Here is a 16,089-nt window from a genome sequence, read left to right on the forward strand (position 1 = left end):
GCCTCTATGTTTATTTAAAAGAAAAAATATATTTCAACATTATTTAGAAATAAGAAATATGTATATTAACAATTAGTTACCTTTATTAATATATATATATATATATATATATATATATATATTATTAAAAATATAATTATCAATAATTATTAATAATAACAATTATTTCATTTAATATACACATTTTATTGAATAATTTTATTTTTAAATTCCTTCTTAAATTTTAAAATTTTATTTTTACTTATATTAACTTCTCACTATTTTTATATTATTTTTTTATTCTGGCTTTTTTTATTAACTGTATTTAATTTATTTATTTTTATTATTTAAAAAATTTAGAGAGACAGCGTCTCTTCTCCTAGTAGATTATTATTAAAAACACGAGGGATGTTATTAATTGTTAAATTTAGTTCCAAGAAAAAATAGCTGGAAAAAAATGAAAAATTAAACTAGGAAGGAACGTGAATACGTGAAAGAATTGGAAGCTAGTGATTGATTCGAGAAGGAGATTATTATTGAGAGAGAGAGAGAGATAAAGCGGGGGTGTGAAAGAGACGGAGAAGGTCTCTCTGAAGCCGTAGTTGAGAGTTGAGACTGAGATCGATCATCTGTCTTACTTAGATTTCGCAGCAGAGAGAGAGAATGGGAGAAGTAGCGCGTGGTGGTTGTTGCCCTCCGATGGATCTGTTCCGTTCGGAGCCGATGCAACTGGTTCAGCTCATCATCCCCATTGAATCCGCTCACCGCACTGTCTCCTACCTCGGCGACCTTGGCCTCCTTCAGTTCAAAGATGTCAGTACTCTTCTCTTCAATTTTCCGCTCCGATAAACACTTACTCACGTCTCTGATCTCTCCTCTTTCGAATTTTTTCCTTTCTACTTCGTAATTAGGTTTTTGCCTTCTCTTTATTGATCGCTCTCTCTCTTCGCACAATTTTTCTGAAAAGTGATTGCGATTTGTTTTTTTGCTCAGGAGGAGTGGAAGTGAACTGTCGTACTTAGTTTACCTATTTTCGACTAGATGATTAAACTGATTTTGATCGTTTTCACGATAATTGATTAGTTAATTGAGCTTTTATCGCAGTGCTAATTAAATCGCTGTTCAATGAACGGTGAAAGTAGTGTTTGATAACAGAATTTTGACATTAGAATGCTAAGCAGCGGGGACTATGTTATTGATCATAAGTTTGGTTTGTATCAGTATTTAATCAAGTTAAAAAGGACTATGTGGAACAGATTGGGGGATAATGATAGGATTAACAATGAATTAAGCAAGCATGTTGCCTAGTTTTTAGAAATTGAACCATGATGATGTGCTGCTTTGAGAGGTCTTTCTAATCACAATGTTTATGTTGTTTCCAGCTCAATGCAGATAAGAGTCCTTTTCAGCGGACCTATGCAGCTCAGGTGATATTGTTTTCTGCTATGATATGTCATTTCTTTGTTTCGGGAACCTGGACAGGCTCTTAATTGTTTCGAATGATGGTTATTGCTGGTCTTGTTTATATTGCATGCAATTTAGCTGTTGCACAAAACCTTTTGGAAGTGAATTAGTAATCAGCTAACGGACCCAAGCCAACCATTTATGCGAAATGTTGACTTTCTCTTTGTGTGCTGTTGTTTTTGGGCATAATTTTGTTATTTGAAATGACATTCATTATGTCTTTACATTACACACCTTGTATCATATATCATTTTAATTACAGTGTCAAAAATTCTCCATAGGATCAATAGCCAAGTTAGCAGAGAAGGATGGGTGGGTGGGTGGGGGGAGTGGAGAGTTCTTGCATAGTGGGTCATTTTTAGAGTTCTCCTTTGGAGTTGTTATTTCTTGCACATTACTTATCTTTGGAATTTAGCTTTTGGTACATACATTGATAGTATGTTTGGAGTATAAGCACGTGGGTCTTTTTAAGGAGGTTTCCCCCACAGATTTATTGATGGATTGGACAGCTCTTCTCCATTGATGTTTTCTTTTTCTCTCTCTGTTTTAGCGATTTTGCTCTTACATCAAGGGGGATTTGTTGTCCTCCAAACTCATTGTATTTTCTTCTTTGTTTCAATATATATATATATATTTTTTTTATCATAAACAAAAGTATTGATATTATGTTTTTAAATTTGTTTGGGGATTTATATTGGTCCTTGTGAAGATTAGAAGATCTGGAGAGATGGCTCGTAGATTGCGTTTTTTCAAGGAGCAAATGTTGAAAGCTGGTGTTTCACCAAAATATTCCACAACACCAGTTGATGTGAACATTGATGACCTTGAGGTATGTGAGCATGCTTGTGGACAAAGTTGGTATCCACTTTCTATTTTATTTTATAAGTTGACATCTGGTATGTCTTGTAATAGGTTAAACTTACCGAAATTGAGTCAGAGTTAACTGAGATGAATGCAAATGGTGAAAAGTTGCAACGGTCATACAACGAGCTTGTGGAGTATAAGCTTGTTCTGCAGAAGGTACAGTGCCTATAAGGATTACTATGCCCTTTCATGATGTATAATTATGAAAATAACTAGAAAAGGGTAAATTAATGACTTTTCCTTAATTGTATTGGAAAAATGAAAAGAGAAAATATTTATGTGTTAAGATGTCCCACATTGGCTAGGAATATGGCCAAAATACTCTTATAAAAATTGTGCAATCCTCCCCCCTTGAGCTAGCTTTTGGGGTTGACTTTGGCTCAGTCCATTTCTTGTATAGTATTAGAGCCTATCCAGTCTTAATGTTGGGCCACCTGCAGACTTTCAGCCATACTAACTTATTCTTCATATGTCCAGTTTTGGGTGTGAGGGGTGTGTGTTAAGAATAAGATATCCCAAATTGGTTAGGAATATGGTTAAAATACTCCTTACAAGACTTAGGTATAAGCTGTTTTTGTGGAACTTAATTAAAATCAAATATGTGCAATCCTAAGTCAAACTCAATTTATTTTCATATGCTTGCGTTGGGGGCTTTTTGACTTATATTATTCCACTCCCCTGTTCAATGGATGCATTAAGGATAAATTTAGCATAAGTAATTGTTGCATGGTTTTTAAGGAAAGAAAAATGAGGAAATGATAGAATTAACAGTTTTATTGAACAACTGAGAATATGAGAAAGAATTTTCCTCCATGGGCCCCCCTTTCACAAAGGGTGCCCTTTTTCGCACACATTATTTCTCCTAATGGATCCCTTCATCCTTATTTCTCCCTACCAATCTAATTGATATCCTCTCTAACAGCCTAACTACCATTCCCTATCCTCCTATCCTAACATGTGGTGGTCTGAAAATAGGCTGTGCTTGATATAACACAAAAATGTGCCAAGACATGAATTTCTACAAGTTAAAGAGAGATACAGACTAAGATTTGTAAAATGCTTATAGTATAATGCAATTTAGCTAAATCAGTAAATGAGAGGTATATCAGTTTTTATCTATGCTGTATTCTTGTTATTTTGTAGGATTGAAATTTTAGATGTATAAATCTAAAGATGTTACTGCTCAATGACTAAATAGTTATTGTCGTTTTTCAGGCTGGTGAGTTTTTCCACTCAGCTCAAAGCCGAGCCTTAGAGCAGCAGAGAGAACAGGAATCATGCCATCTGAGTGGTGAATCTATAGAAACACCTTTATTACAGGACCAAGTAAACTTCTTACCTGCTCATAGCTAATATTCTTTTATATTGTTGACAATAACCTTTTAATGAATTGGTCCCTGCTGTTTGTTTTGTTGTGAAGGAATTGTCTGTTGATTCATCAAAGCAAGTTAAGTTGGGCTTTTTAGCAGGTCTTGTTCCCAGGGAAAAGTCCATGGTATTTGAGAGAATTTTGTTTCGTGCTACTAGAGGAAATGTATTTTTGAGGCAGGCTACTGTTGAGGATCCCGTCACAGACCCTGTGTCTGGAGAAAAGGTGAATGCCCCCTCCCCCAATCTACAGAGAATGTATGAAATAAAATAATGATTTATACTGTTGCAGGCAGCGGGTGATTGTTAATGTTCTTATATTGTTGCTTTCATTATAGCTGATAGTCTTGGGCTGATGCATGTTAGTCTGGATGCATTCATTTTGTCTTTTTAGTGTTTGTACGCGTAATGGGTGCTATTGTGCATCATTACATAAACCCTATTAGATAAAAGGGAGTTTGTTGGTCTAACTACTTAGGTTTGTTGGCTATTGATTCTTGTCAATGTTATATTATTGTCCACCCACATATCACAGCTTGCCATGCCAACCAAAAAAGATGTATTGACAGATTTGTCTCATTAATAGTGATTTTTCATTTGAAACGTGAATAAGAGATCAAGCTCTTTAATTGTATTGTATCTTGGGTTTTCTAACTTTATTTGACTGTTATGGTAATACTTAATATTGTACCTGTGTGTTGGCCTTGGTGGGATTAGCAAATTAAAAAAATGGAGGTGATTATTGAGTGATAAGCTCTGTAGTCTTCTATTTTTATAACAAGACTGGTTTACCTGCTTTGTATTATGCTTCTAATATTGGTCTCTGCTGTACATATAAATCCATGGTTGCTAGTGAACATATAATAAATGAGATTCTTCATTTTTGGTTGAAATAAATTTCTGCTTGTTGACATATATTTTTCGGTTTTATATTCTATCCTATGATGATTTATGGATGTTCACCTGCAGACTGAGAAAAATGTTTTTGTGGTCTTCTATGCTGGTGAAAAAGCAAAAGCCAAGATTCTGAAAATATGTGAAGCCTTTGGTGCTAATCGTTACCCTTTTGCTGAGGAACTTGGAAAGCAAGCTCAAATGATTACAGAGGTTTGTGTATTTGTTCTTAATTTTCCCAAGGAAAATCTTCTGTTCTTTTTCCCACACACCCCAAGTTTTTTGCTGCCATACTGCTTTAATGCAATACATGTGAATTGATTGCCAGAAACAATTGGATAGTAAATTCCTAGGTGAAGTATGGACAAGCCTGTCTTTACATTTTAATTGCAGGTGTGGGAGATATGGTGTAGTAGTACCAGTATTGACCTTGAGATAAGAGTTAGGCGGTCTTCCCTTGCTCAAATTACTTGAAAATGAAGTGTACCACCCTCAATAAAAATGTACCCTTGTAGCAGTGAACACTAACCTTTATTGTGGCCATAGAGTGGACAGGAGAGGATTGGCTCAATTTCTAAGTTTTTCTTAGATGTCTCCTGTAACCATAAGACATTGAGTGAGTGCATGCACAATAGCCAAAAGGTAATTAAGAAATATTTCCTCAAATATGTCTTCCTTAACCATACTCGCTTACTGTGAGTACTAAGTACGTGCTATTTGAAAGCACAGATTAGTCAGTGCTGTTTATGATTGATTGATGGTGTAACTTAGATATTCTTCCTTTGTAGTTGGATCACTCTTTGTGCTCTTAAATGATTTTCTTAATGGTGAAACATATTATTGAATAATAAAATTAATCGTTATAGTTGCTAGTGGATAGCATAATCTTTCCTTTTCATGTGAAACAACAGCATTTATCTAGCTAAGTTATTTTTTATGTATGTTTTATTTAGAAGAACCTTCATCTTTATATGTTTGTGTGAAGTTACAATTTTTTGGATTTATCTCTGATTCTCTAAACAGTTTTAAAAAAATCATCCACAGGTTTCTGGAAGACTTTTAGAATTGAAGACCACTTTAGATGCTGGACTACTGCATCGGAATAACTTGCTAAATACTATTGGGGCTCAATTTGAGCAATGGGATGTTTTGGTATGTCAAAAACAAAAACTAACAATGTTCTGTATTATGCATGTGATGAACATGAATTTATATGCCTGATTGCCTAATTTATCATGCTTTTGATTTGATTAATTATAAATTTCCATTCTCAAGTATACAATTTACTTGTAGATTGATATATTTTTCTATTGGTCTTAATGTTTAATTTTTCTTGACAATATTCTTTAAATTCATGAAGGTGAGGAAGGAGAAATCTATTCATCATACCCTGAACATGCTGAGCCTTGATGTGACAAAAAAATGTCTTGTGGCTGAGGGGTGGAGTCCTGTTTTTGCAACTAAGCAGGTATTTATTGTTATTCTGATCCTTTATTTTATAATGAGTTTTCATTTTGCCTAACCAGAGTTAATACCTTGGGAGGGTTTTGTAAAATTGATTTAATGGAACGTGTTACCTCGAATTTTCAGATCCAGGAAGCATTACAGCGGGCAGCATTGGACTCTAATTCTCAAGTCAATGCCATTTTCCAAGTTTTGCAAACTAGGGAGTTGCCACCTACCTATTTCCGCACAAACAAATTTACTTCTTCTTTTCAAGGAATTATTGACTCATATGGGTGAGCATCATACTGTTTTCCTTTTCCTCATTTTATTCCTTTATTTGTAGTTGTGTGTGTGGAAAGATGAGGTTTAGTTATTGATATTATGTGCAGAATAAGTGCAACATTCATCTTGTTTGCATGATCATGTGTTTGCAATAAGTTTGCACTGTAAGTTTAATGTGCAATATACCATTAGAATTCGGATGTACCAAAATAATGTTGTTTATGTCATATAACTAGATCAATCATTTGTTGTTCTCCCTACAAGAAGTGGAACCTTACACTAGCTCTACCAATGTTGGCTCACTTCAAGTTATTTTTTGTTTTGCCGATATATATTAGTATACCGTCTCCAATTTGTGGTTCATGAGACTTGGTTTATAGTCCTCAGAAAAATTTACCTTATAAAGGAACTTGTTTAAATTGAAATATTGATGGATATTTCATGTCTTGAATATAACTATCAATTTTACATTACATTTAGACAGCGTTGAAGGTGTATTTTGGCTCCACTTGGTATTTGTCCAGCTTTATATAGCAATAAATTACTCGGTTGAGTTGAATGTTTCAGAGGCAAACTGAAATAATTAGATTAGCAGCCACAAGGTAAAACTTCAAATAGGGAGATCACATGGACAAGATTTGAAACCTGAATGGAAAAATGTATTGATTTATTATTAAGAAATGTGAATTCTAAAGTCCATATCATCTAAACAATTCAAATATAAAGGTTAAAATTCAATGATTTCTAACACATTGCAAGGTAAAACATCAAATAGAGACATCACATGGATAAGATTTGAAACCTGCATGGAAATTCATTGATTTATTATTTAGAAATGTGAATTCTAAAGTATCATCTAAACAATTCAATTATAAAGGTTAAAATTCAATGATTTCTAAACCATTAAGTGCCTTAGTATCTGAACATATTGATCAAAACTTATATTGGAATGTGAAAGAGAGAATGCTGCAGTTATATTCTTAATGCCTAACAATTTAAGAACTTGTTTCATTATTTGTTTTTTACTTTTATTTTTTATTTGAAATATATCAATCTTATACTTCAACTTTTATACTAACATTTCAGGGTTGCTAAGTATCAGGAGGCAAATCCTACTGTGTATACTGTAGTTACCTTTCCATTTCTTTTTGCTGTAATGTTTGGTGATTGGGGGCATGGAATATGTTTACTACTGGCGGCTCTATATTTCATAATCAGGGAGAAGAAACTTTCTAGTCAGGTAACCTTTTAGTTTGCCTTGAAAAAATCATCCTTTAAGAGTATGAAAGGGAGATATTAAGTAGATTTTCTTCACCTTAGTAGAAAGTGATTGTGTTTAACCAAGTGATTGGACACAAGTGGTTAATGTGCTGATTTTTTTCTTTTGCACTGCAAAAAGGATTTGTATTATTATGACATGTTTTTGCCACAAGGAGTGTCAAATCCAGTCTTTGTCAAACATCAATACATATAATACAAACCAAGCCCCTTAATTGTATCCAATTCCATAATGTAATTGCTACCCTGCATACTTGATACTGGACACATTAAACCTTTTATGTGTTACAGCCTATGCTAGTCATCAAGACACTTGAATGCACCTTACTCCCCTATAATTACGTAATAAGCTTAAGACAACTGGCCAAGTCAATACTACCTGAGATTAATGTGCTGAAGTTAAGGTTGAATCGTTTGGGTACTACCCAAGTGCAATCCTTGGCAGAAACAATTCTTGCTCAGGCTTTACTTACCTCTCGGCTAAATTTTGGATTAGTTAGGGTCTCTTTCCCCTGATGAACCAGAGAGTTAAAGACAAAAAAAAGTGTATGTTTTTTACTAGTCTTCTAACATGAAATCTGTGTGAAAAACAGAAGCTTGATGACATCACGGAGATGACTTTTGGAGGTCGTTATGTTATTTTGTTGATGGCAATATTCTCAATCTACACTGGCTTTATCTATAATGAGTTCTTTTCTGTCCCATTCGCAATCTTTGCTCCCTCTGCGTATGATTGTCGTGACCTTTCTTGCAGGTAAATTAAACCCCTTGATTGGTAACATTTATTATCGTGCTTTATGCTTTTAAAAATTTAGTCACCATCTTTTCTGTTTTTTTTTTGTATACTTTCTTTTCATGCAGGGATGCTACAACAGTGGGCCTGATAAAAGTGCGTGACACTTATCCTTTCGGAGTGGATCCTGTATGGCATGGCACACGAAGTGAACTACCATTCCTAAACTCATTGAAAATGAAAATGTCAATTCTTCTTGGAGTTGCTCAAATGAACCTTGGAATTGTGATGAGCTATTTCAATGCCATATTCTTTAGAAACAGCGTAAATGTGTGGTAAGTTAATCGGTAATATTTATGGTAAAATCTTACTCTCGAGGATAGAAAATAGAAATAGATGGGGGGGGGGGGGGTAGTTTTGTGCAGTTATTTGCATCTGCAATCAACAATCAAATCACTGATTCTTTCTATCAGAATAAACTTACATACTAATTCAACATTAATGTACTTTTTTATTCAATGTTTCCCTCTCAGGTTCCAGTTCATTCCCCAGATGATATTTCTTAACAGTCTATTTGGCTATCTATCCCTTCTTATTATTGTCAAGTGGGCCACTGGTTCTCAAGCTGATTTGTACCATATTTTGATCTACATGTTCCTGAGCCCAACAGATGATTTGGGTGAGAACCAACTCTTTGCTGGTCAGAAAAATCTGCAGGTTGGTTAACTTCCAACACTCCCTTGGCATCTTTTTAAATTTTAATTATGTATTTCTATATGAATAATACTTATGTGCTCTGTTCTGTTTTTAACCAGCTTGTGCTTTTGCTTCTGGCTGTTATCTCTGTGCCCTGGATGCTATTGCCAAAACCTTTTATTTTGAAGAAGCAACATGAAGCTGTATGCTTACTTTTGTACTTTTTATGTTTTCTCTTTGTTTACATGGGACTTTTATCTCTGTTCTAGTTCTAATATTTATGCCAATTCAGAGGCACGGGGTTGAATCCTATGCACCACTTCAAAGTACAGATGAGAGCTTGCAAGTGGAGTCAAACCATGATTCACATGGTCATGAGGAATTTGAGTTCAGCGAAGTCTTTGTACATCAACTCATACATACCATAGAATTTGTACTTGGAGCAGTCTCTAATACAGCTTCTTACCTCCGTCTATGGGCCCTTAGGTATGTCTATAAGTCCCAAACGTTCTATTCTAATAGTAATGCTTGAGTCCCACTAGAAACAAGGTTGGAACCTCACATCATGCAGTTTATTACTTTTGTATATCTATTCGTCTATAGATATGTTTGATGCATGTATTGAATTGCTTTGCACATTTACTGATGTTTTCCTTTTCTGTACCCAGTCTTGCTCATTCAGAGTTATCAAGTGTATTCTATGAGAAGGTTCTGATGATGGCATGGGGGTATGTTAAATTTATAAATTTATGTTACATTTTCTTACTTGTGACTCGTGATGTTGATTGTGGAATGTAAGAGTGGCGAGCATTCGCACATTATAAACCAATGGAAATTATTCAGCATGACTGGGCTATTGCACATTATAAACCAATGGAAATTATTCAGCATGACTGGGCTACACAAGTGCAAACTTAGTAACTTACCGTCAAAATGCAGTTATTTGATTATGGAATTTTATGTTTTTAAAAGTGAAGGATTTGTGAAAATGGTATTCACTTGGCTTACTGAATCCTCTCTCTCATGAGCCTGTTTCTTGTTGCTCATTGTTCATTTTCTAGAATTCATGAGTTCTCCCCTCTTAAATTCAACAATAGTTTGTCTGGATAGTTGACATAGAGAATGACTGGTAATTGCCCTGCTTGATGTTACAGGTACAATAATGTTATTATCCTGATAGTGGGTCTCATTGTCTTCATTTTTGCTACCGTCGGAGTGTTACTTGTCATGGAAACTCTCAGTGCCTTTTTGCATGCGTTACGTCTTCACTGGGTGGAGTTTCAAAACAAGTTTTATGAGGGCGATGGGTACAAGTTCCACCCTTTCTCGTTCTCGTGGCTGGATGATGAGGAATGATATGCTCTAAAATCACATTAATAAGAACGAGGAGTTATATAGCTTTGGACCTGTATTGATTCTTTCATTTGATGTAACTAGTCAGTGATCGGTATATGTGGGCATTGTATGTGGTGGAATCCTGGGAGCTTTTTCATCAAACGTGGTGCCGTTTTGTTTATTTATCCATTGAGGAAATAAATATTCTCAATTAGGGGAGTAACTTTGTATGAGCTAGGCAACCGTGTCTGCGTGTAATAATTATAACTTCCAAGATAAACTTAATATTCATATCTTTATTTGTTTTAGTTTTAAAAAAAAAAATCCTTATTCTCCCACTTGGCATCATGAAGTATGTCAACAAAGTTTAGTTTTTGTTTTTTTCTTTTTTAAGGAAAAGGCTCATTATAAGGACCTGAATTTGAATTTTGTTATTAATGTGAGGATAATATTGGGAAGTAATTTGTAACTATTTTCATAAGTTTTCTTCTAATCCTGATACTTGATATGTCCTGCTGAGTTTTGGGACTTAACTAATCTAAACTGAAGTCACTTATTTGTTGACAAAAAAAATCACTTTCACGTTCGCATTAAGGATGCACAGGGTTTGGGGAGATTTTGAGTCTAAATTAATAAAAAATGGTTAGCTTGGGTCAGCATTTTTAATATTAGAACCCAACTTGACAATAATTAGGTTATCTTTCGGATTTGCTAAAGTACACTTTTTGATCCTATGTTTTAAAAGATTTAAATAGTTTTTTCTTCTATGTTTTATTTAGGTTTAATTTGATTTTATAATTTTTTGAGTTTAATTTAATTCTCTGATTTTTTTAAATTGATTCAATTTGATCCTTTTGTTTGAATTAAATTAGGAAATATATGTTTTGTGATGATTTAAAATTATTTAGAGACAGCTTTAAATAATCATAAATTATGATTTTTTAATACTATAACCTAATTTTGACGGTAAGATAAAATTGAATTTTAATTGAAAATTGAAGGATCAAATTTCCAAAAAAAATTATAAAATCAAATTAAATCTAAAAAATAAATTAAAGCACTAAAAATTAATTTAATCAAAATTTAATTTTGAAAGATATCTAAGATAGTCCAATAGGATAAGTGGATCATGATGGTCAAAACAACAAGTATGATTAGATTTATTATTAAATTATCAAATGGTTGAGATGAGTTACTGGTAATCTGCCCTACCAGTTATTTTTAATTGAATTTATTTTTAGAGCAAAAATTTAATTTATATGTTTATCCCTTTAAGGTCTTTGTTGTGTGTGGTGGTCCCCAAGCAGGCCGTCGGCATATGTGGTGGAGATGGAAGGAGGCTACGGAGGCAATTGGAGGTTGAAGAAATCACTGACACCCACATAGTTTGCCACTATCGAGGATGACCATTGTTGACTTCCTTGTTAATCGCTACGAAACAAAGGGCTGCATGGCGGTGTGAGGGGTCTCGACGTCGGATCCGTGGCGGCGCTACTGGCTAGTGTGCTGGTCTGGTTTTTCTTCGGTTGACTCCTCATGGATTCATCGGTTGATTTCCTTTCCTCTTCGATTCCACCGCACAACAGCTTCACAAGATTCGTGGCCTTTCGCTTGCATATCATTGTTGGGATAAGTGGAAACTATTATCATGTACGGAATGCTCTATAAAGATGGTTTGGAATTGTTATTTTTGCTTTGGTGAGAGGTAGAATCGGTGCAAGTGACAGGGTAGAAGGCCCAAACACTGTTAATCTTCTCAATAGAGACAATTAGACAAATCATGCGCCTTTCCGGTTGGAGACGAAAACTACATCGGCGTAGTCCATTTTAGGCTTCACGGCTACGAGCAATTAATTTACGGGTCACTTTAAGGGTGCAACAGTCAAAACACACTTAGTTTCAGCAAGGTTATAACTGACAATATCTAGTTTTTAAAAAATAAAAGTGACTGGTAAAAAATAAAAACATTAAAAAAATAATAACCCTGCATGTCAAATAACACTTAATTTTTTTACTAGTTTTTAGAGTGAATCAAAATTATCTTTTAAAAATAATGATTTTATTTTTTTATTTTGGAGCATGATTTTAAACCTATTATCATTATTCAAGACATAAAATTTATTTAATTAGATTTGACTATATAAAAATTATGTAATCCAATTGATATTTGAATCAAGAACGTAAAATTATGTAATCTAATTGATATTTGAATCCAAGATCGTAATAAACACAGTGAAAATTACATAAAAAGTTAATTAATAAGTAATCGAAATTAAAAATATAACTAAATTTTTTTATTACTTTTTAAACTTATTTTTCACACAATTTTTATTTATTCAAACATCAGTTACCTTTCATAATTTTTACATCTTGAATAATCAAAAGTAAATTCAAAATTTCTCTAGAATAAAAAATATCATTATTTTAAAATAATTATAATCACTCACTTTAAAAACATAAAAAATTTAAATTGAGTTTTCTAAAACATAAAAGAAACAAATTGAATATAATCTATCTATTAGTATAGATTCATAACAAAATATGGTAAACTTGATTACTTGATCTATCTAGCATGGAAATAAACAATATTAGTGATACAATCCATTTACTATTTATAATACAAATATATGCATTACCCAACCATTATTCTCACTTTAATTTCTCCACCCATCAACCAATAAATATTTTTAATAAAATAAATATGTTGGGGTTGAATCAGTTCTTGAAAACTCAAAATCCAATTTGAACACTTTTGTTTCTTAAAAATTTAATTTAATTAAACTCGTGAATCCAATTCAATTTAATTTTTTTGTGTTTGATTCAGGTGTTGAATTATTTGAGTTCACTCAACCCATGATCACTCCTATCCAAAATAAAGCACTTCCACATATATTTGGGTCTTATTATCTGTTCAAAAGTGAATGAAAATAACTCGTGTTGCACATTGCATATAACTTTTATGAATACAAATGATATATAAAAATATAAATTTAAAATATTTTAAAAGATTGTTTTTAATAAAGATAGTTAATATAAAAATTGAAAAACATGATATATATATATATATATATATATATATATATATATATATATATATATATAGTTTTTGAAAATTTTAAAAGTAAATTAAATTGATAGACGGTAAATACGAAGCAAAAAGAAGAGAAAAAAAATATAAACGTTAAATGATAATTTATTATTATTTTATATTTATATTGAATTTGATTTTTTTTACAGAATTGATTTTAAAATTTTAAGAAATAAATATTAATTTTTTTAATATAAAAGTTTATATTTGTCACAAAATTAAGAATATATTATTATGTGCGTATAAGTTATCATATTTTTAAGACTTGAATTTATTACATAGAAATGGATGTTCCTTACTTTGATCGGGGATTTGGCACTGTACGTCAAAGGTTAACCTCCCACTCATCGTACAACGAGTTGTGATATTTTGTTAATTGAGCAATTCCTCGTTCATAACATAAAGAGGGTCTAGAACTGTTTAACGTTGCATAGGTTAATTGTTTTGGCACCGCTTTTAAAAAAGAGCACCCATTAATGTTTTACAGTAAAAAAGAAAAACAGATAGCAAACACTAAGTTTATGTCAACTATTTAACATCCTACTGAGTAGTTGTATGAACAGCAGCCACAGTTGAAACCATGGAGTCCACCCCACAGATATTTCGTCCCCGGCAAATCTTGTAGTATCCATTTTCTCCCCAGTTCTCTCCCCAGGAATTTTTAATGATCCAAAATGGCTTCTCCTTCATCCGAATGGGTGCATAGGCACCAGAACCATATCCCACCAATAACACCCCATGATCAAGCCTTCTTGAACATATGTATGGGCATGACACTCCACCGATATATGTCTGCATATATGCTGCATTGATGGCCACTGTGTTTGTGCCAATTGAAAGTTACAAGATAATGAAGATATTAGACATATGATACTAATAATTGCTTCAAACAGAGTAAATAGTTCAGAGTAGTTGTAGTAGTACACTACTACACTCACCTGCAAGAGGGCCATTTTTCACCAGATTGGCAGCAATCTGGTCTTCATCTAGTGAGATGACACTGAAGTTTGCCACTGATGCTGCAATCTTTGCTTTGTCGAATTTGCAGTTCCCGCGATCAGTACCAGAATAAGGATAGTCTTCCTCGCGCATGACCCCACCAGATTTAAGGATGTACTCAAAAGCACTGTTCATCAATCCACCATTGCACCCGGAGTCGCAAGAACCTGCTTCTTCTGGATCACACTGCACATAGGAAAGGGTCCAACTTAGACAGGATAAGTATATAGGAAACATGCTAATTAATAGTTTCTCCCTTCCCGTGTTGGAATCAAAAAAGAATTCATTCCACTTGTATCAAATGGAACATTTTTATAATGATTTATTTAAGAATTCTGTTCATTTAGAAATTATTTTGTGTGAAATAGCCAATGATTCACAAATTTATCATTTGTAAAAGAATCTGTAAAAACTGTTTGATTTCAAATACACTTTGTCGTTCCAAACATAGGGTAAGGAAACTAAAAGTAGTCATTATTCATTACTAAATTCCACTTCTCAATCTCAGCACAATATAGTGAAATACCGTTGATCAATACCCCAAAGGAACTAAGACTAACTATTGCAAACAACAATCTAAACACAAGCTTACAGTAGGAACCTGTATGCTTCATCTTCATGTGCCAAACGTTATCTAATTTTACAGAGGACATGAAGTCTCATAAACCCAGACAACAATTACATTTAAACCATGATAAGCAATGATGCCATATAAAAAAAAAAGTTGCATAAACAAGGGTTTAAAAGCTGTTGTTAGCAAGAGAAAGGACCAAAAAAAGAAAGAAAGGAAACAAACCTCGTGATCACAATCAACAAGCTGCTGCTCGCTAAGACTGACGAGTTCCCCTGTGGACAGAAAGTGAGCACCTTCAAGAGCCCCCGTGGTGCTGAAGCTCCAACACGAACCGCACGAACCCTAATTAATTCCCCAACCAAATCAATTCAAAACAAACATTTTATTCTAAACACAGACAAATATTATTATTATTATTATTATAATTAGTACCTGATTCTTGACAGGGGTAACTGCTCCGTGATCTCTCCAATCAAAATCACTGGGAAGATTATCGGTGGGGAGAATTGGAGCCTTGTTTGCGTTGGAAGGCAACCTCACACCTCTCAGACCCAAAACCTTATTCCGGAACTCCGACGCCGTGAGATCAGAGAACCGCGTAACGCCGTGTGCCGCCGAAGGGTCCAGGCTCTGATGGCGGCGAGCGCGGCGCATGTTAGCCTTGAACACCTCGAACCTGTAATTGTGCTCCTCCTGGGAAGCGTACGCCTTCCCGAACCTGCGCTTGAAGTCCAAAAAGTGGTGCTCTGCTCCCAACCGGACGCCGCTGCCCTCCACCACCTGCATGATCAGCGGCTCATCGTCGCCGCCGTCCGCCGACGCCGCGAAGAAGACGGAGAAAATAACAAGGAAGAAGATTATAAGAGTTGGATTGTTCATGTTGATGTCGAAAAATTGAGTGTGGAAAGTGTGGAGTTGGGTTGGTTTTTTTATAACCTAACGGTCAGGCTAAGAATAAGAATAACAGAACGCGCGATTGCTTAGGAGACAGGTAATGTCTAACACCCAATTGCTACGCGACAACTGCATTTCGCTGTTGCTAATCCGAAAGCCCAATGATCATAAATGGGTCGAACCAGTCCAAACTAA

At 34.1% G+C, this 16,089-nt stretch overlaps 2 protein-coding genes across 2 annotated transcripts; one reads left to right on the plus strand and one right to left on the minus strand.

Annotated features, from left to right (window-relative positions):
• Window positions 1-429: 429 nt before the first annotated feature.
• On the plus strand, window positions 430-10,562 carry LOC100783125 (V-type proton ATPase subunit a3). The gene is made up of 18 exons (XM_003537807.5): window positions 430-792; window positions 1,362-1,406; window positions 2,153-2,272; window positions 2,356-2,463; window positions 3,523-3,633; window positions 3,728-3,901; window positions 4,645-4,782; window positions 5,614-5,721; window positions 5,930-6,037; window positions 6,160-6,308; window positions 7,384-7,537; window positions 8,169-8,329; window positions 8,437-8,643; window positions 8,842-9,025; window positions 9,124-9,207; window positions 9,297-9,490; window positions 9,673-9,732; window positions 10,159-10,562. Exons 1-18 carry the CDS (start codon window positions 643-645, stop codon window positions 10,358-10,360), a joined length of 2,457 nt encoding a protein of 818 aa, XP_003537855.1. The 5' UTR covers window positions 430-642; the 3' UTR covers window positions 10,361-10,562.
• A 3,282-nt stretch (window positions 10,563-13,844) lies between these two features.
• Window positions 13,845-15,970, minus strand: LOC100791283 (cysteine protease RD19A). The gene is made up of 4 exons (XM_003538960.5): window positions 15,433-15,970; window positions 15,223-15,342; window positions 14,366-14,612; window positions 13,845-14,245 (listed from the first exon to the last, which is right to left on the minus strand). Exons 1-4 carry the CDS (start codon window positions 15,877-15,879, stop codon window positions 13,968-13,970), a joined length of 1,092 nt encoding a protein of 363 aa, XP_003539008.1. The 5' UTR covers window positions 15,880-15,970; the 3' UTR covers window positions 13,845-13,967.
• Between the last annotated feature and the right edge of the window lie 119 nt (window positions 15,971-16,089).

The sequence above is a fragment of the Glycine max genome, chromosome 11 (genome assembly GCF_000004515.6).
Source record: "Glycine max cultivar Williams 82 chromosome 11, Glycine_max_v4.0, whole genome shotgun sequence".
NCBI lineage: Eukaryota > Viridiplantae > Streptophyta > Magnoliopsida > Fabales > Fabaceae > Glycine > Glycine max.

What these genes read in the sequence shown, in the direction of transcription:
- LOC100783125 (XM_003537807.5), top strand. Translation starts at nt 643, where the DNA reads ATGGGAGAAGTAGCGCGTGGTGGTTGTTGCCCTCCGATGGATCTGTTC. An exon ending in CACCTTTATTACAGGACCAA is followed by an intron (nt 3,634 to 3,727) that starts GTAAACTTCTTA and finishes TTTGTTGTGAAG; the next exon opens with GAATTGTCTGTTGATTCATC. An exon ending in TGAAGAAGCAACATGAAGCT is followed by an intron (nt 9,208 to 9,296) that starts GTATGCTTACTT and finishes ATGCCAATTCAG; the next exon opens with AGGCACGGGGTTGAATCCTA.
- LOC100791283 (XM_003538960.5), bottom strand. Translation starts at nt 15,879, where the DNA reads ATGAACAATCCAACTCTTATAATCTTCTTCCTTGTTATTTTCTCCGTC. An exon ending in TTACCCCTGTCAAGAATCAG is followed by an intron (nt 15,343 to 15,432) that starts GTACTAATTATA and finishes GGAATTAATTAG; the next exon opens with GGTTCGTGCGGTTCGTGTTG. An exon ending in TTGTTGATTGTGATCACGAG is followed by an intron (nt 14,613 to 15,222) that starts GTTTGTTTCCTT and finishes TCCTATGTGCAG; the next exon opens with TGTGATCCAGAAGAAGCAGG.